Source organism: Bicyclus anynana, chromosome 11 (genome assembly GCF_947172395.1).
Source record: "Bicyclus anynana chromosome 11, ilBicAnyn1.1, whole genome shotgun sequence".
Lineage (NCBI taxonomy): Eukaryota > Metazoa > Arthropoda > Insecta > Lepidoptera > Nymphalidae > Bicyclus > Bicyclus anynana.
Window position 1 is genome coordinate 1519788 of NC_069093.1, and position 20225 is coordinate 1540012.

A 20225-nucleotide genomic window follows, 5' to 3' on the forward strand; every position below is an offset into this window, starting at 1 on the left:
GCTAACAAGCTATAGCTTTCATAGAGCGAGAGAAGCCCACCTATGAGTTCGTGTATAGAGTTTTGACTATATTGATTTTGGGAGGCAGCAAATTTGAAAAATCTAATCCCTGGGCATAATATGATGGATCATATTGCGCCAGTTATTTAGCTTCATTAATGTTTAAATTTTAGGGGCATGTTACCCTAGTTTCTGCATAGCGATTCTGTAAAGTTTGTAACGCGAATTAGTTTTCATGGCAACCTTATTGCTATATACGTAGAAGCACATTTTAATTTTTTTTTTTATTCTTTACAAGTTAGCCCTTGACTACAATCTCACCTGATGGTAAGTGATGATGTAGTCTTAGATGGCAGCGGGCTAACTTGTTAGGAGGAGAATAAAAATCCACACCTCTTTCGGTTTCTACACGGCATCATACCGGAACGCTAAATCGCTTGGCGGTACGTCTAATTGTGGCGTCCCAGAGAAAAAAAGTCCAAATTTAAAAAAGATTTTCAATAGTATTATGTTAGTTCTAGCATGACAAATGAAAGTGACAAAACTGACATTTGGACTATACGACGTCTGTTAGAAGGTGAAACAGTGGCAGTTTGATACTGTTACCGTCACGTAACGTAAACGCGAATTTCTAAGGAATTGAAACAGCGCCATCTAGTGGTACTACTGCACAACTGTTTCAATTCCATATACATTTGCGTAAACGTCAACGTGATAGTAACAGTATGTAAATATTGAAAACTCCCACTAGGCACAGGTCTCAAAGGTCTCGGACAAACTAGCTTTTACTACAAAACTAGCGGACGGAAATGCTGCTTTTTACAAATCCCACTGGAACCACGGATTTGGGTATAAAAAGTATTCTGCTCCAATGTCCAATTTTCTATACCAAATTACATCCAAATAGGTGCAGAGAGACTTACTTTCGCCATTATAATATTGTCATGAATAAGAAATGTCTGACCACGACAAGCTCATAGCTTAATAATATTTCCTTCCTTATTCCTTTCAATATAGAAACTTTCTTTCTAATAACATACAATTACCATAATATTCTCAAATTCCGGTACAAGTGTGTTGTATAAACAAAAACGTTCAGTCTACTTGGAACAACAAATTATAAGGTAGACTGGGTAAGTAGGTTCAAAGCAGCACGCTAGGGAAACGATCGCCTAGTGTTTGCACTGCCACGATGAGAATGCTAGCAAAAACAACATTCTTATTAAACAAGAAATTCCAATAACAATTAAATACTAATAAATCGAACTTCCTTCCTGATTCCTATCAATTTTATACAATGCGATAGTTTGTAACGTTTACTTTCTTACAATAAACTAGCCGATGCCTCTCCGTTTCACTCGCGTAGTTTTCTGTGAGATTCATCATCATCAGCTCACTTCTGAGCACGAGTCTCCTCTCAGAATGAGAGGGGTTATGCCAATAGTCCACCACGCTAGCCCAATTGGCAGACTTCCCACACGCAGAGAATTAAGAAAATTCTCTGGTAGGTATGCAGGTTTCCTCACGATGTTTTTGATTCACCGTTTGAGACACTTGATATTTAATTTCTCAAAATGCACATAACTGAAAAGTTGGAGGTGCACGCCCAGACCGAATTCGAACCTACACCCTGCGGAATCGGAGGCAGAGGTCATATCCACTGGGCTATCACGGCTATCCTGACACGACGCGGCTTTCTAGTGGCAAAAGAATTTTCAAAATCGGCTCAATAGATCTGGATATTACCTCCGACAATAACACACACTTTACCTCTTTATAATATTAGTATTATAGCTGTACTGGACGGATTTTGATGAAATTTCACTCACAGTGCGTGTGCAAAAATTGTCGGCTCCCAGACACGGATTGCAGGATAACAGAATTCAGTGACCGAACAGTTTTTAAATAGCTATTCCTTATTTTTTATCAGACACGTGTGTGAAGAGTGAGGTCTGGAGTAGCATTGAAATGTATGTCTGTGATTTGAAAGTAACTATTCTCAAGTGCTTATTTTTTTTTTTTTTTTTATTTATTAGGTTAACCAACAACCTTACATTTCTTACAAGCTATATAATATTTTAATAATATAAGGCGTCAAGGCAAAATGTTCGGCCACTTATAGGTTAACACTACATGCTCTAAACATTAAATTTATCTAAATATTACAATACTAATTAAAGTTAAACAGCTGTACAAGAATATTCATACAAAATTGTAAAGAAAAAAATCACAATCGCTTATAAACGTCTTAGAAATATATTATATACCTACATATTTAAGAATAAATCAGAGTGTAATGGGACTAACACGCATTTGCTTTTTGAAATTAGCCAAGGACCCACAATGGATGTCTAACATATGAAACTTATTGTATAGTTTCGATATTCTTGAGATTGGCGAGTTTGCACCCATGACTGTTGATCGGCGGGGGCCAAGAAGAAGAAAGTCTTTCTTTCTCTCTCATAAGTGCTTATAATTATTTACACAAACTATTTTTTATAACTTGTGTCCGTCTATCTGAATGTTGTTTTATAAAATTGTAAAATGAGCGTTTACGCACAAATTCATTCTGTCAACGTATTAGTACATTCAAAGGCTTTTTTTTATTCTTTAAAAGTTAGCCCTTGACTACAATCTCACCTGATGGTAAATGATGATGCAATCTAAGATGGAAGCGGGCTAACTTTTTAGGTGGAGGATGAAAATCCCCCTTTCGGTTTTAGACAACATCGTACCGGAACGCTAAATCGCTTAGACCAAAGCCTCCTACCAGCCAGACCTGGACATATTAAGAAAACCATAGCCATGTATTAAATACCCCAAATCCTCCCTTGTTGGAGCAGTTTGGTGGGTCTTAGCTCCACATCCCCTCTTCTATAAGGAGGGAGTGACTTTTTAGTAAAATAGGTTGATGGTAACCTACTAGACCGTACCCGATATAACACAAGTCAAATATCATGTCACATTACCGTATTGTATAACATGTTTGCAAAGCTTTCTCTCTCTTCGATGTACGCTGATGCCTACGCATTCTTTATAAAGACTCCACATGCTAATGGGTAAATAAATAATGCTAATATCTGGATATTAATGCAGCGGATCCGTTAGTCACCACGGCTGGATGATGTACTGTTACTTCACTACGACGATGCCATTTAATCGACACGAGTACGACACGATTACGTTTACGACATTTTATACTCAAAGGCAACAATTGCACATAATCATAAAGGAAAATAAGACACGTTTTGGTGACTTATGAAAAAAACTTGCCGGAAATAGGACGTGTTATTATGGTCAATATACCTACCTATGTCGTCTATTTTTAACCGACTTCAAAAAGGAGGAGGTTCTCAAGTTTACCGGTATTTTTTTTAATGTATGTACATCGATTACGCGAAGACGCCTGAACCGATTTGATTTATTTTTTTGTTTTAAAGGGTGGTCCCATATTCATTATGTCAGGATCTGATGATGTACCTGGAGAAATCGAGGGAATCTTTCAAAAACTGTATGTACCTATAGATGACTAATGTGTTCGTAAATTTTTTTATTGAGTATTTTTTTAAGCACTACTATTTAATGAAGGTTTGGTATCGATCTGATGATGGAGCCAAAATACAAACTAGGGAACTCCTCAACGATTAACAGCTATTACCTTGTGTTTGGGCTTGATTAATTTGTATTGATGAGAACTTTCCACCTAGATGGGTTTTGATTGTCATTAGGGGTCTGGTAATAAAGACGAAGGTCAATTAAGAGAACTCCTTAACGGTTTACAGTAGCTACCTTGTGTTTGGGCTTGATTAATTTGTATTATTTTATTATGTTATAGGTACGTCTTTGTCAGTAGGGTGGTAACTAGCCACAGCTTAAGATAAAGTGTTTTTCTTTAAGCTGATCCCACATTGATGATGGTAAAAAGGTGGTTTTTGTTTTTAATTTTACTATGTTATAGTTACCCTTTAGTCGTGACGTCTAAAGTGCTTATAAATGTTTTTTTCTAGAAGGCAGGTATAATAAAATCCAAAACGAATGTAGCGCGTTCACGATAATTGATTAGAGCGCGCAAATATTGAAGTCATCTATCATGGAAAACATCATCATCATCATCTTATTTAATGAATTACCTACCTGCTGTTGTATTTTGCCTAAAAATTTCTTGGTAAATAGATTAACTAGATAGCCAGACAATCAGATATACATCTCGTGCGGAGTAACTTGACACCTGGCTCTAATGATGTGTGTATTGTGTTTGTTGTGTTTGATAGCTAGGTGTCAAGTTAATGCGCACGAGTTATACTTACCTTATTTTATGAAAGTTAAAAGTAAGCCCATGTTCCTACCATACTTGACACAGTCAAATTAGTCAAAATTAAATTATAATCTCGTAATTTGAGATACCCAGCTGAATGTGAATGTGAATGAACATATAAATTTAAGAATGCCAAAATCCTACTTCCTACTAATATTATAAACGCGAAAGTTTGTATGGATGTTTGGATGTATGTTTGCTGAAGTGATTTAGCTGAAATTTGGAATGGAAATAGATTTTACTCTGGATTAACACATAGACTACTTTTTATCCCGGAAAAAACCATGGATTCCGAGGGATTTGTGAAAAACTAAATTCCACGCGGACGAAGTCGCGGGCGTCCGCTAGTAAAAGTATAAATTTGTATTTAGGCATTCTAAAAGTAAGTATACATGCTATTTGTATTATATACAATATTGATAAGTATAAAATACAAATAGCGTAAAACCCATAAGAAATGAGATATTTTCAAAAATCTATTTTTATTTTCTATTTTTAATAAACGAATTAAAATAAAGTTATCGGACCTGCCCCCTTGCCAAGTGGCACGTCGATTCTCTTTCTATGATCGCTAACGCTTCGAAAACTAGAAAAAATTATGGAAATGACAGATATTGATCACGTGACCTGTCGATAGTAAATGTCATTCCCATACATCTTTCTAGTTTTGGAAGCGTTAGCGATCGTAGAAAGAGAATCGACGTGCCACTTGGCTAGGGGCCTGGCTAGCTACCACTCTATCGGCAAAGCCGCCAAACGATCGTTCCGATATGATGCCGGGTCCACATTTTTGGGTAGATATTTGAAGCAATTTGAAAACTTGGTCTGTACCTACCTCTCCTATACCTTCTACCCTATTATAGTACTGGAGACCTGACTAGTCTTGACTAGTAGATGGGCTAAATCAACCGCTACATCTCCAAATTGTAGACCTTTTTGTAGCAAAGATATTCTTGACATAACTAGCTACAATACTGATAGTAAAACATGACGCCCCTCTTTTTATTCATTAACATTATCAACCCATATTCGGCTCACTGCTGAGCTCGAGTCTCCTCTCAGAATGAGAGGGGTCAGGCCAATAGTCCACCATGCTGGCCCAATGCGGATACGCAGGTTTCACACACGCAGAGAATTAAGAAAATTCTCAGGTATGCAGGTTTCCTCTCGATGTTTTCCTTCACCGTTTGAGACACGTGATATTTAATTTCTTAAAATACACACAACTGAAAAGTTGGAGGTGCATGCCCCGGGCCGGATTCAAACCTACGCCCTTCGGAATCGGAGGCAGAGGTCATATCCACTGGGCTATCATTCTTTTTATTGGAGGTGTTAGCGACGCAAATGCCACTATTTTTTGTTAATCTGTGCCTTCTAATAAAGAGGCAAAACGGAGCGTATATGGTGACAGCATACGTCATACTTTGACAGCTTTTTAAATGTAAAAAACGACTTTTACGCCAAGTGCCTAAGCGTCACCATATACGTTCCCTTTTTAAGCCGTTTTTAACAAGTAAACCTGTGTTTTATTAAGCCTGGCCCTTACAAAGTGGTCCTTCGAGCCGGATCATTGTGGTATGTTCCATACTCCACCGCCAATTATGGTGAACCGATGGAGCTCTGTTGAAAAACAGCAGCTAACGGAGCAGGAGCAGATCCAGCGAGCTGCAAGGGCAGTACTAACAGGTAACCAGGCGCTCATGACAGAGGAAGGAACAAAACGACTTCTAGACCAGCTAGAAGCATGCACCAGTGGCAAAGTCACTAGCAGCCACGCAGTGGCACCGGATGGAGCTTCTACGCACAGGAGGACAAGTAGGTCTAGAAAGCTAAGCGCAGCAGCCTACCTTGCGAAGAAAACACAGTTGGAACTAGCGGCAGCGGAAGCGAAAGCCCGCATCGATATGCAACTAATTGAGAAAAGGTTGCAAGCTGATATTGCGGCACTAGAAAAAGAAAAATACAGTCCGCTATCAAAGGAGCATAAGGTGCGTACTTTTAAGGATAGTGTAGGTAGTTGGTTGCAGCCTAGGCAACACAAACAGTCAGCGCAGCTCGACCAGCATTATGGTTCACGTTTAGGCGAGCTGTGCACGCCCGCCGCTACAGACGGTGGCACTGATGGGACTGTTCGAGTGTTGACTAGCGCACTTAATGGTACAGCCAACTCCAACCACAACGCATCCGACGCTAAGCTTAGCAATATCAGCACCAAGGAAAACCTACCTGCATACACGGGCAGCACCAAAGTCCAGTACATAGGTGACACTGAAGAACACCTAAAAATCATGAAAGTTACTCATTCTACATCGGCCGTGTTGTCTAAGTTACCGACGAAAGACATTACGAGTAAAAATAAAGATAAATATCCCACAAAGGTCGTGAGTAAATATTATAATAATATGATATTACAAAATGAACGCTTAATAACAACAACGCACTTATTAAGCACTTGCTCGGCAACGGTATGTAGCAAAAATAACTATTGCACTAAGCCAATGATCAAGGATCAATGCCTGTTATTCGACTACACATTCGACTACAAGGAAAAGAAAACAGAAAATTACACCGGTAGAAACGAACTGAGCATCAGACCGAGCACCGAAACAATACATGTCAATACATGTAAACAATCAAAAACTAATATTATAAACGTTAAAATAAAGAGGCCGACGGGAACAGAGACAACAGCCGCTTCACTTAGTAATGAGAAAACTGTTTTGCTAAGTTGGTCGCACCTCGCCGAACGAGTGGGATTACGCGGACATAGAAATATCACAGATGTGCGCTGCGTAATAGACACCAATACGATCGAATGCTATAGCGAAATGGTAAAGCAATTTGAACTTTTTAGCAGAACGACTGACAGACCAAAATCGCATACACAAATGTGTAGCATCGATGTGCCGGGACGAGAGCGAGAGATACCGCGGTCGATTGAGACAGCAAACTATGCACCGACACTAACCGTCCGTGCACTGAACAGCAGCGCGTACGCATTGAGAACGCTTCAATTTGATGTTTTTAGCGACAACGTAATTTTAATGAACAATAAACTTATCGGCACTGATACGTCGCGCGTGGAGATTCTTTTAATACCGTCATACGTACTATGTTTTGATGACCGTAACAACAACGTAAAAATAGGAAAATTAAAAATTATAATAACAAAAGAAAAATTACTTTCCTCGACTTACGAAGGACAGCAACTGCTGCAAATGAATGATCACATTAACTCGGTGTCTGTAATTTGTAATTTTATCGTCATGGATTACGATGCTAAACAAAGCTCTGTGCCTTATTGTAGCCTACACTGGGGTGGAGCTCAAAATCAAACAATGGAAAAAATTAAAATTCAGGTACGCACAGAGCAGGCACTTAACTTGATGGCAGACATGAATCTGGAAGACAATTATTATGACGCATTCTCTGATTTAATACGGAATCAGCCTGCGACAACTGGGGCTGAAAATTCTAATCAGTTTGTTTCAGGTACTCTACCCAACTACTACAGATTCCAGGCCTTAGGGGGTCAACAAATAAGCATTCACGGGCGACCTCAACGTGGCAAGAGACGCGAGGACCCGCGCCGTCATCAAGATGGAGCAGTGTGGCGGGCACGGCCGCCTGCGGGTACTGGACGAGAGCGGCACTCCGTCCGCTTCGGTGGCCGACGATACGCGTCGCATATTCCGCCGACTGGGTTAGAGTGCTGGACCCAGCACTGGGGTGGAGTGTGTTAGCGACGCAAACGCCTTTAATTATTTAATCTGTGCTTTACAATAAAGGGGCAAAAAAGCAGCGTATATGGTGACAGCATACGTCATACTTTGACAGCCGTTTAAACATACAAACCGACTTTTACGCCAAGTGCCTAAGCGTCACCATACACGTTCCCGTTTTAAGCCGTTTTAACAAAGTAAAACTGTGTTTTTATTAAGCCTGGCCCTTACAAATTGGTCCTTCGAGCCGGATCTTGAGCCGATATACAAAGGTATGTTTCAAACTCCGCCGCCAAGCATCATGGCAAATCCTGTGCGTACCGAAGGAAGGCAGGAACGGGAGCAGAAACACCGCGACACTGAAATCGAAAGGCAAGTTCTCATTAAAGAAGAAATCCGGAAAAAACTCTTTGATTTCGCAGAAGCGGGCCCTAGTGGCCCAAGCAACATATCAGTTGCACGTAGCAGGGCTTCTGCACATTCAAAGCGGTCCTCAGCCTCCATCCGGGCGAAAAAGGCACAGCTGGAGCTAGCGGCAGCGGAAGCAAAGGCCCGCATTGATATGCAACTGATTGAAAAAAGGTTACAAGCTGATATTGCGGCACTAGAAAAAGAAAAATACAGTCCGCTATCGAAGGAGCAAAAGGTGCGTACTTTTAAGAATAGTGTAGGCAGTTGGTTGCAGCCTAGCCAACACAAACAGTCAGCGCAGCTCGACCAGCATTATGGTTCACGTTTAGGCGAGCTGTGCACGCCCGCCGCTACAGACTAACAGGAGGGTTAATAAATAATTCGGCAGGCGATATCGGTAACCCAAGACGAAGGTTCGAGTGATAAATGCGTCAATATTCTTCGCTTCAGACGATATTAATGTATCTCGGAACACGACTCGAAGTTAATAAAAATCCAAGACTGGCTTTCATTTACGAATACAGCGCTCCGTTTTTATATTGCGGTGTTTTAGTAATGAATGACTTTAACTTCTCTCAAGTGAAATATGATCACACGTTTTCTGGAATTTTGCTAGACGCACTCCGCACGTCTCGATTCATATTCATTCAAGTTCCCGTGATAATTTGGATACAAAATACCTTATATAATTTACTTCTCATATAATTAGTTATCTGCCAGTGAAGTTCTGTCAAAATCGGTCCAGCCGCTTCTGAGATTAGCCGGACCAAACAGACAGACAAATATTTTAATAATTCCCTATTAATTTGTAGAGCCCCGTGGATCTCTGCCTCCGATTCCGGAGGGTGTGGGTTCGAATCCGGTCCGGGGCATGCACCTCCAACTTTTCAGTTGTGTGCATTTTAAGAAATTAAATATCACGTGTCTCAAACGGTGAAGGAAAAACATCGTGAGGAAACCTGCATACCAGACAATTTTCTTAATTCTATGCGTGTGTGAAGTCTGCCAATCCACATTGGGCCAGCGTGGTGGACTATTGGCCTAACCCTTCTCATTCTGAAAGAAGACTCGAGCTCAGCAGTGAGCCGAATATGGGTTGATAATGATGAATTTTAAGTAGGTACCCATAATGTAGTGTTGTGTGTATTTTCAAGTGCGCAGTATTTACATGAAAGTAAAACTAAATTCTTTTTGTCTGTTTGTTCAGGCTTATCACTGAAAATATAGAGAAGCTTACTGAGCAACATAAAGGTTGCTTTTATCCTGGAAAATTTATGGTTCATTTGTGAAAAACTGAATTTCGAACGCACGAAGCCGCGAGCGACTTCTAGTGTATGAATAAACTAGTAGACGCCGTGCGGTTTCATCCACGTGGTTCCCATTCCCGTAGGAGTACCAGGATAAAATACAGCCTTCCTCAATAAATGGGCTATCTAACACTGAAAGAATTTTTCAAATCAGACCAGAAGTTCCTGAGATTAGCGCGTTGAAACAAACAAAGTCTTAAGCTTTGTAATATTAAAGTATAGATTGGTGTTCAGACTGGTATATATTTCTTTTAAATATGCCTTTCCACAACTTATCCTTTGTTGAAGGCTCAATCTGAAAGGATGAAGGAGTATTGACGATAAATGGGACATTACTTCGCAGACAATATTAATGTATCAGCTGAGAGTCGGCTTTAATAAAAATCCCAACACTGGTTCTCGGACGGAGATAAATTTGAGTTAATACTATCTTTGGGGAAGCCGCTTAGTCAAGTGGCTTTGCAAAAAGAATGTAGTCAGAGAGATAGTGAACAGTTTTACAACTGTCATCAATATCCTCTTAGTTTGAATTTTTTTCTTATCATCATTATCAGACTGTTTGCCAGACCTATCTCGTTGGGAAAGTAACGCTTAGACCCACAACGCTGTTTCAATGCTAATTGGTGGACATAGAGTGATAATGTTTGACTCTTAACGATTACTATCAGCTAATCTACTCACTAATTTTGTATATATAGTATGTGATATCCACCGTAAACACCAGATGATATTAATAATTTGTATCACAGTATGTGGGTGACATTTTGTCAGTTTGTTGATTTGTTTTTTTTATTTTCATGGGTTGATAATAAAGACCAAATTAGGAAATAGGCCAGCTGATCCCAATGCAATCTGGTGACACACTTCGGTCATAGCTACCAACATATATATACATATAATATGTTTTAAATACCCTAGAGGAAGATAAATGCTATCAACCCCACTTAGTTTGGGATAATGACCAGGACAACATTTATAAAATAAGGATAATTATATAAAATATATGAATAAATTATTTACCAGCTCTTGCACTACTCTGTTTATCTTCCGCAGAAATACAGTGTACGGATTTGTGGATAGTACATTTGTTCTGCGTTAGAGGAAATCTAGGATGACGGCGCTCGTAAATTATTTCGTGCATGTTATTTACTTACTTTCTGGAGCAAGAATTTTGGCTATTTACGCTTGATCCTCACTTATCTACTACTAATTTGTAAGATTTCCTTTATTTTCTGTAAAATATACTCAAGAAAGTCAAAAAGTACCCAAAGACGCTTTAAAATTATCACTTTTTAAAGAAAAATAACCGACTTCTTATCACAAATAGTGCACTAAAAGCAAAAAATAACAACGTATTTGCTATCTTCTGATAGTTTTGAAAGCGTTGCCCAGTTGAAATATTTATAACCTGTAAGTTAGGAGTTGTAGTATCTTTTCCTTTTTTGCATTGGTTACTAAACTAATAAAGTAGTTTTATACGCAAGTGGTGCCATAAAATATGTATATACTCGTGGGTATCACATAAACTGCAAAGGAACAGCCAAATTAGTTAGATCTTTAGATCTCTCGTCTTCTTTTTAAGCTTAATTTTTTTTTTGTGTCATTAATTTTTCAAGGCTCAACAATCAATTCAACATTTTAAAGTAATGCGAAAATTATAGTACTTACTACTAAACTAAGCGATAAAACATCTCAAAACCTTTTAAAATACTGTTCACTAAAGAATATTTACTAAACGTCTCCAAGTACTAACAGTATACAATTTCAATTCCAGCACACGTCATCTCGAATCAACAGCGGCCGTCCAAATGCCTTAATTATTCGAAATTCAAAAATGGGGAGCGGCCTAAGCAGCGCCAACAGCCGAAAGTGGTCGAAAAAGGAAGCTCCCAACCCGGAGTCTTCGAGGATTCTCTTCCTCCTGTATCTGATACACAGGACCTGGAATGTAGTCGTGGAACACATGGACTCGAAGAGTGGAAGGTAAGCATCTTTTGTTGTAGATTTTGAAAGTATTTGTAAAATAATATTTCGTTTGTCATAAAGTGGGTAGTTTTGTTTTTACATTATATTATTGGTACTATGAATTTTCCTGTTTATACGTAGTGAATGTTCTGCTCCAAGGTTCCATTTATCTATCTATACCAATATTCATCTAAATCGGTTCATCAGTTTATCCGTGAAAAGGTAACAAACAGACGTATACTTAATATTTATAACCAATTAGTATTGGCTTATTGGATTCTGACAACTAAATTCTTATCTTTGTGAGTAACTTGCCAGTGGTAAAAGTTTATTCATATCATACTGCTTTACGGTTTTTATTGCGACATCCGCCCACAACAATAGTATTTTTTTGGAGATAATGGCGCATTTTCGGTAGTCATTTAATAAAAGTGGCAAAACTTCATCATCATCATCATCATCATCATCATTATCAGCCGATGGACCTCCACTGCTGGACAGTGGACATAGGCCTCCTGCATGGACTCCCAAACACGTCGGTCTTGAGCCGCCAACATTCAGCGGCTCACTGCAACCCGCTTGGTGTCCTCGGTCCACCTAAGGGGGTATCGACCAACACTGCGCTTTCCGGTGCGGGGTCGCCATTCAAGCAACTTAGGACCCCAACGTCTATCGGCTATTCGAACTATGTGGCCTGCCCAATGCCACTTCAGCTTCGCGACTTACTGAGCCTTCTTATCAGTTTACGACAGCTTGTAAAACTGTAGACATTCTTCTCCTTGGTCATCAAAGTCAAACTGTACCTATGCATTGTTGTCCTTGCTCATCAAAGTCATATATGTAATTCCAGGTGGCGCGGCTCCCACACCGTGCCCAGCTCAGGCGAGGGTCTGCGCCACTTTGACTCCGTGAGCCTGGACTCCGGGGGCTCCTGCTACTCCGCCTGCAGCTGCAGCTACTGCCGCCTGAGGGACTGCGCCCAGGACTGCATCAGGTGAATAGCATGCAACCCTCCAAAATTTCTGAGCGTCTTAACGAAATAATGTACCACGCAATTTGTAGGATATTATGGCTGTTAACCTCGTTATTGATACAAGTTGGGAGGAGGGAAGTTTACCGAAGGTTGTTACTAAACAAATGTTTTTTTTACTGTTCTTTAATTAATTGTTATATTACTTAACAGCCACAATGTCTTACAAATTGCGTGGTACATTATCTCGTTGAACCGACGCTCAGAATTTTTATCACCGGATAACTGGGTTACGGTAAAAAATTTTACCAGAATCGAGAATTTTCGTAAATAAAAAAGTTGAGCTTCTCATTAAGATGGAGCTATTCACGGAAAATTAAATTGATAGTAATCGATTGTAAAAATCGACGGATCTATTAGCATTTCTAAAAACTTACTATTTGAATAGGAAAACATGACGTGTTGAATAGTTTTAAGCCGAAGGTAATCGTTCTATTAACATATTTTATTCTCTTTTCTTTCAGGTAAGGTAACAAATTCTTCGATGGATATTTTCCAATCATCATCGTGATCGTCAGCAGATTTTTAATGATACACTAAAGGGCGCTCGCTTCTCTTTTATAATCTATTTTCCATAAAAAGGATCTGACTTTAAAGACGTATTTCAGGTATTTTGATTTTAACACAAAATTAAAAACCGATTTTTAAGAAAATAAAATGGGACCAATCTGTATACTCTTTCAAACAAAAAAATAATTTTCTAAGTTGGTTAATAAATGACGAATAATAATAATATTGAAGTAACAAACATTATACGCGTATGATGATTAGGGATGAAGACAGTTTTTTAAATTGTATATAAATTAAGAGTATGCTAATAGTAAAGCAATGTTGTAAAAGTAACAGGGTATCTGCGATCATTACTTTCGGAGCTACAGGGATTTAAAGGGTCAGATTTGCGTAATTTAAAATTAGTTAACATTGAACTTATTTACCCGAATGTAGGTATCATAAAAATCAATATATTCAAACCTAGTCATCATCCCCATTGAGAACCTCCTCCCTTTTTTGAAGTCGGTTGAAAAGAGAGGAATATTTGGAACTTATACATTGTTAAGACTCATTGCACTGTATCAATTCGGATTGACGAATTAAATTTACACTTTTGGGACATATAACTCGTGCGCATTAACTTGTCACCTGGCTATCAAACTCAACCATACAAACAAAGTACACATCATTCGAGCCAGGTCTTAAATTAATCCGCAGGAGCTGTATATATTTTCTAAGACAACGTTGTAACACCGCACCATCTTAATACTATGAGGCTTTTAATAAGAATTAATTATAAAGAAAACCCGAATATTTGCTTACCATGGTTACAAAGAGAGCCGTGACAGCCTTCGTTAGTTCGAATCCGGTCCGGAGGAGCATGAGCTGACAGACTTCCAGCTTTTATAAAATGACAAAGATCTGGCAATGATCTGGTTCTTGGTCTTTTATTAGAGAAAGAGGCTTGCGCACTGTTACATAGACTGATAATAATGATGGTTGATAAGGGTTTAATTTAAACCATAAAATAATTCAATCATGACAAAATAGCAGCATTGGGACAAAATCCGGGGCTCCTCCAACTTTTCAGTTGTGTGTATTTTATGAAATTAAATATTACGAGTCTCAAACGGTGAAGGAAAACATAGTGAGAGAATTTTACCAGAGAATTTTCTTAATTCTCTGCGTGTGTGAAATCTGACAGTCCGCATTGAGCCAGCTTGGTGGACTAATTGGCCTAACCCCTCTCATTCTGAGAGGTGACTCGAGCTCAGCAGTGAGCCGTATATGGGTTGATAATGATGATGATCATGGTTACAAACCTGCATCTATGGTATACATAAAGATCACTTAAAAACCTTCAACTAGCAGTTAGCGAGTAATTCAATAAAAAGAGTCTAACCGATGAATATTGTAGATTAATCTTATCAACTCGAGGGGCAAAATGAAATTAAAACAAAGGGGTGATTCCAGACAAGATTAAACAGCTCAAATCTTTTTGCTGACAACTTATAAAATATTCTCTAAAGATAACATTATGATTAAAGGCTTTCTGGCTTAGGGTTAAACACTTTAAGTAATTAATTGATAAGTCTTTTTGTAATTCTTTATTTTAAAATGTATAAATTAAAACTGTTGGGTATTTTACAAGGTTATTAAGAGCTCCCGAAATTTCATTTACATTCATCTTTTTCTTGGGTGGCATGGCTGCTTGTATTTGTCGGTTTTTCGCAGAAAGTCATACTTATATTACAAAGCCGGAAGTTTGTATGTAATTGTGTTTGTGAGTGTGTAATGTTTGTTACGCCTTCACGCTGTAACTACCGAACTGATACTGACACAGTCAACTCTTCATCCATGATTCCTGTGAGATTTTCGAAAAACATAATTGTATGCTAACAGAGTCGCGGGCGTCGGCTATAAGTATCAGAATATTTTTTTCAATTCTTCATAATCTATAGTGTTATCGCCACGTTGGCCGCTTTTAAATTTGTTTTTGTTTTAATAAATAGTGTAGGAAATAGTAGTCTGTGACGGATATGATGTCGCTCGATCTCGTGTTGGCTTCAGTGTGCTCGTGGCGTTCGAGCCGTCCACATCTCTTGTTGTGTAATTCTTTATGGGTTACTTCGGATAGGCGGGGAGATTGACTTGAGTGGAAAAGGGGAGTGTTTGATATCAGTCAAAGGATCCTTTAACCCTACACACAACGTTTACAAGTGCGTGACTCCACTCAAGGTCATTCTCTGCCATTCTAGAGTCATATTTTGGTTACAGTTTGATTTGTTAATTAAGTTGTCCTGACAAATGTTGTGAATCATAACCTTTGTTCAACATTAGTTTTCTTATTTTTGTAATCACCTTTGAGTCCTACAATAATAGATACTAATATTATAAAGGAACTGCTGTTCCGATTGGAAAAATTGTGTTACATAGCCCATTTATCAAGGAAAGCTATCTAAATATATATAGGCTATTTATCCCCGCATTCCGACGGGAACGGGAACCACACGGGTGAATATGGCGTGAGTGAGGCGTGAATCAGTCGTCGATATAATCGATCGATCTTAGTAATGAAATTTCGCCAAGGTGACGACTTCTTTTACTCAATTTTCACAACAAACAAGTAAAAAAATCGTCTATCAGCTTTATCGTGTAATTAAAGAACAAATAAAAATTACATTGTAAAACTAAACAGACTGTGTAAAACATTAAGTAACAAATAAAATGAACGAATACGTACTGCAAACTCAGACCAATTATAGAAGGACCTGTATCGCACTTATAGTCACGAACAAAATTGTCTGTCATTTTCTGAGGAAAACGAGCTTATATTTGATGTATATCTTATACTAAACTAGAAGTTTTTGCCCGTTTTTTACACTATTCAATTATACAGAAAAGTATTTTTATGGAACTCTTTAACCGACGAACAACAACAACACTTACAACTATTTAACATCGATTATATAGAGACATGCTGCTGGTGATGCGATGGGTTTGAACATTAATATTAACAAAACAAAGACAATGGTTATATCAAAAACTAAGGTTCCGCTTCCCAAAATATACCTACGTGGTTTAGAGGTTGCAGTTGCTCATAAATTTAAATATTTAGGGCGATATTTTACTTCAGATTTGGACCATCTCGAAGAAATAAAATGTAGAATCGGACAAGGAAAAACTGCTTTTAGTAAAATGTCCAAAGTACTATGCGATCCCAAAATTTCATTTCTGACAAGATATCGCGTTTTAAAATGTTACGTTTGGTCCACTCTTTTATATGGCTGTGAAACGTGGGTTCTGAAAAAGGACTGTTGTCGAGGTTTGCAAGCATTTGAGATGTGGGAATTAAGGAAAATGATGAAAATCTCTTGGAATCACGTTGTCTCAAATGCTCAAGTGCTGGAGAGAGCAAACTGCAAACGCGAGCTTATGACAACTATAATGAGGCGGAAGGTTGCATTTTTCGGACATCTGCAAAGAGGACCCCTCTACGAGTTTCCTAGGTTGATCCTAGAAGGCAAGATAGTCGGAAAAAGGGCACAAGGACGGCAGAGACGTAAATGGGTGGACGTTATTAAGGAGTGGACCAAGCGTAATTACAGCCAGCTGAAAATTATGTCAAGTGATCGGAAAAGTTTTCTCCATCTGACCGCCAAACTTCAGTTTGAAGAGGGCACCTGATGATGATGATGCTGATATAGAGACAGTTTTTATAATCGCATTAGATCGTTGATCATATACTTTGACAGAAAAGTAACGTCTAGCGAGGCAGGTCCTATACAATAATTGGTCTGAGACTGCAAATGAAAAACATCGTAAAGTGCTACGTAGGTAACGTTCGCCATAACGTTTTGGCGGCTAATTGGCAAAACTTTTAACGAACGAGTAAAATATTATGTAACTTTATATTGTTTGTCATTTTTTTTCATGTATTTATTTTATTAGTGTACCGTAGGAAATTATTAAAACGCTCGCTCAAAAGTTCGTTTGACGTTTTGGAATTTCAAAATTTGCTATCTTTTAGCTTCTTTGACGACCTCCGTGGCACAGTGGTTTGCGCGATGGATTTACAAGACGGAGGTCCTGGGTTCGATCCCCGGCTGGGCAGACTGAGATTTTCTTTATTTGTCCAGGTCTGGCTGGTGGGAGGCTTCGGCCGTGGCTAGTTACCACCCTACCAGCAAAGACGTACCGCCAAGCGATTTAGGGTTCCGGTACGATGTCTATCAAACACAACCTAACACGAAACGGGCTAACAAGTTAGCCCGCTTCCATCTTAGACTCCGTCATCACTTTCCATCAGGGGAGATTGTAGTCAAGGGCTAACTTGTAAAATATAAAAAAAAATGCCTTTAAGCTTTTGCGTTTTACATGGAAGAAAGTTTCTATCCAGTGACAATCTTGGGTAGACGGACCTTTCAGGGTTCCGTAGTGTTTGTTTATATTCACTAACAAGTTATCCCTTGACTGAATTCTCACTTGTGGCGAGCCTTGAAGGGGCCCTATATCAAAATTAGTTGGGGGGCCCAAATAAAGGGTAAAAAACTCTTAAGCAGTTTTTTATATGTTTTTTTCTGAGCCAGATTCAGTGAGATTGTAGTCATTTTGCAAATTTTTGCTTTCACTACGTAAGGGGCCCCTGTAGTTCGAAGCGTTTGCGATCGTAGAAAGAGAATCGACGTGCCACATGGCCACGGGCCCAGAACCCTAAATCGCTAGCCACAGCCCAGACATAGAGACCATAATCCGAGTTGAAGACGAAATTCTAACTAATGCGAACAACTCTATCAAAGCTTTTGCAAAACTTCGAAAATCTGTCAAACATTCAAATAACCTTTTCACTACTCTTGTTAAAAAACATTGTCATATTACCACTCCACGGCGGAGCTAAACAAGCATATTAGCCTCTAGGGGCTAAAGTAATTTTGTTTTTTTTAATTATTGTCTGTTCGGATATTCGTAAATAGAATCATCCGGTAAGGCCCTTCTTCTTCTTCTTTTGGTTATATGGCTTCGCGCGTCGAGCGATTGAGCCAGAGGTAAGGTCCTGACTGTTTGATAAAAATAAAACTTGGAATTGGAATAAAATGCAGCGTTCTTGTCTGTGGAATGCGGTTATTTTTTTTTATTTGATTTTTATTGAGTTGCGAATTTATAGAGCGAGATTTGAAGACAAGGGTGTACGGTGTAATTAATACCTTTGCCTTCTCTTCATGGGAAAAAAATATATTAATAAAGAAAATAAAATAAAAGAGCGAGAATTTAAAAACAATTGTCGTGAATAATCTAATTACTTGATATTTTTAAATAAATTCATTGTGAATTTGTGACCGTAATTTACATGTTTCGCAACATTAATTGTTATGTCTTCGTCTAGTGAGAATGGTGACCCTAATTTGGAGATGGGTTAAAAAAAGACTTACAAATTAAACACTGTTTAATCTGTGGTCTGAAACCATAAAAAAAAAATACAAAAAATTTAATAAGTGGAGAAAAGAACAACAAGTGCATTCTTACTTACAACTTACGCATGGTGTTTTTTAAACAATTATCTAACATGTTTACCCCTCATACTCATTGTTCAACTTCACTGTAGTCGAAAATTAAGTTACCGGGTAAAAGCATCTCCCCGAAACATCCAAAGTTGTAGCATTTTGTACCTACATTTTAATTTTCAAATAAAATAAAACATTGAATACTGTATCGAGTTATTTTATTTTCTCGCAATCGTAGTGAAAAGTATTATGTAACACGCGGGGCTAAACCCATTATAAACTCGGTTTCTATTTAGGCGGCCCTCGCCTTCGTCTCGGGCCCTAAAAATACCTCGTATATAATGGGTCTTTTTAGCCCCTTGTATAACAATCTACTATTCTACAATTTTGACAGATCTATTAACTAGGTATACTCTGCGGCAGGTTGTATAACTTTGCGTAGCGTTTGTGGCCTACGAGAAAGCCTTCGAAAAAGGTATTTTAGAAAAAAATGTGAGCCGTCACGGGACGCCTGGCAGATGTGAAATATCGACATTATTTTGTAGGAGTTAAACAACACTGTATGCACTACGGAGTATACACTATAGGTATCCGAGCTCAATGTACCGAGAGAGATGGCTTAACGCCGGCTCGAGTGGGAGAGAATCGCACAGTCGATTGCGCATGGCGACGCGTCGCCACATCGTGCACACTATTGCATATATACTGTATATATATACCATCATATAGCGTGGCGAAGCGTGCGGCTATAGATATTTCACATAAAAAAAACAGCCACTACTTTAATAACCTTCGTAGATACATTAACACCCTCTAGAGCAAAACATTTCAAACACAATTGAACAAATATCTAAGTAGAGTGTATGTAAGTAAACAATGAGATCACTGCACTCTCCGTTTAATCTTGTAACACAGAAATTGAATTTACTGAAGTGCATCTAGCTTTTCAAAGAATGAACTGCAGAGTGCGCTTTCTGATTTGTACAAACTTTAGATATAATAATAGGTAATTGTTTTTTTTTTTTGAGGTAAAAGACCCAGTATAAAACATACAAATCTATGATCATTGTCAACCCGTATTCGGCTCACTGCTGAGCTCAAATCTCCTCTCAGAATGAGAGGGGTTAGGCCAATAGTCCACCACGCTGGCCCAATGCGGATTGGCAGACTTCACACACGCAGAGAATTAAGAAAATTCTCTGGTATGCAGGTTTCCTCACAATGTTTCACCGTTTGAGACACGTAATTTTTAGTTTCTTAAAATCCACACAACTGAAAAGTTGGAGGTGCATGCCCCGGACCGGATACGAACCCACACCCTCCGGAATCGGAGGCAGAGGAGATATCCACTGGGCTATCACGGCTGTACAAATCTATAAATAGAATAAAACTGTAACAGGTCAAACTCTGTACGTTGAAAATATTTTTATTATAATTTTAGTTAGAGGGCCATTATAACATTCATTAGAAGCAAAAAATATG

The 20225-nt window shown here is 38.6% G+C and overlaps 1 protein-coding gene across 1 annotated transcript in view; it reads left to right on the forward strand.

The window, feature by feature from the left end:
• The window catches only part of LOC112048070 (uncharacterized), a 129737-nt gene that overhangs the window by 12555 nt on the left and 96957 nt on the right, over window positions 1–20225 (forward strand). Inside the window, exons 2-3 of the mRNA XM_052884122.1 lie at window positions 11530–11738; window positions 12571–12714. Of these exons, the coding sequence (XP_052740082.1) occupies window positions 11590–11738; window positions 12571–12714 (293 nt within the window). The 5' untranslated portion in view covers window positions 11530–11589. The remainder of the gene's footprint in view (window positions 1–11529; window positions 11739–12570; window positions 12715–20225) is intronic.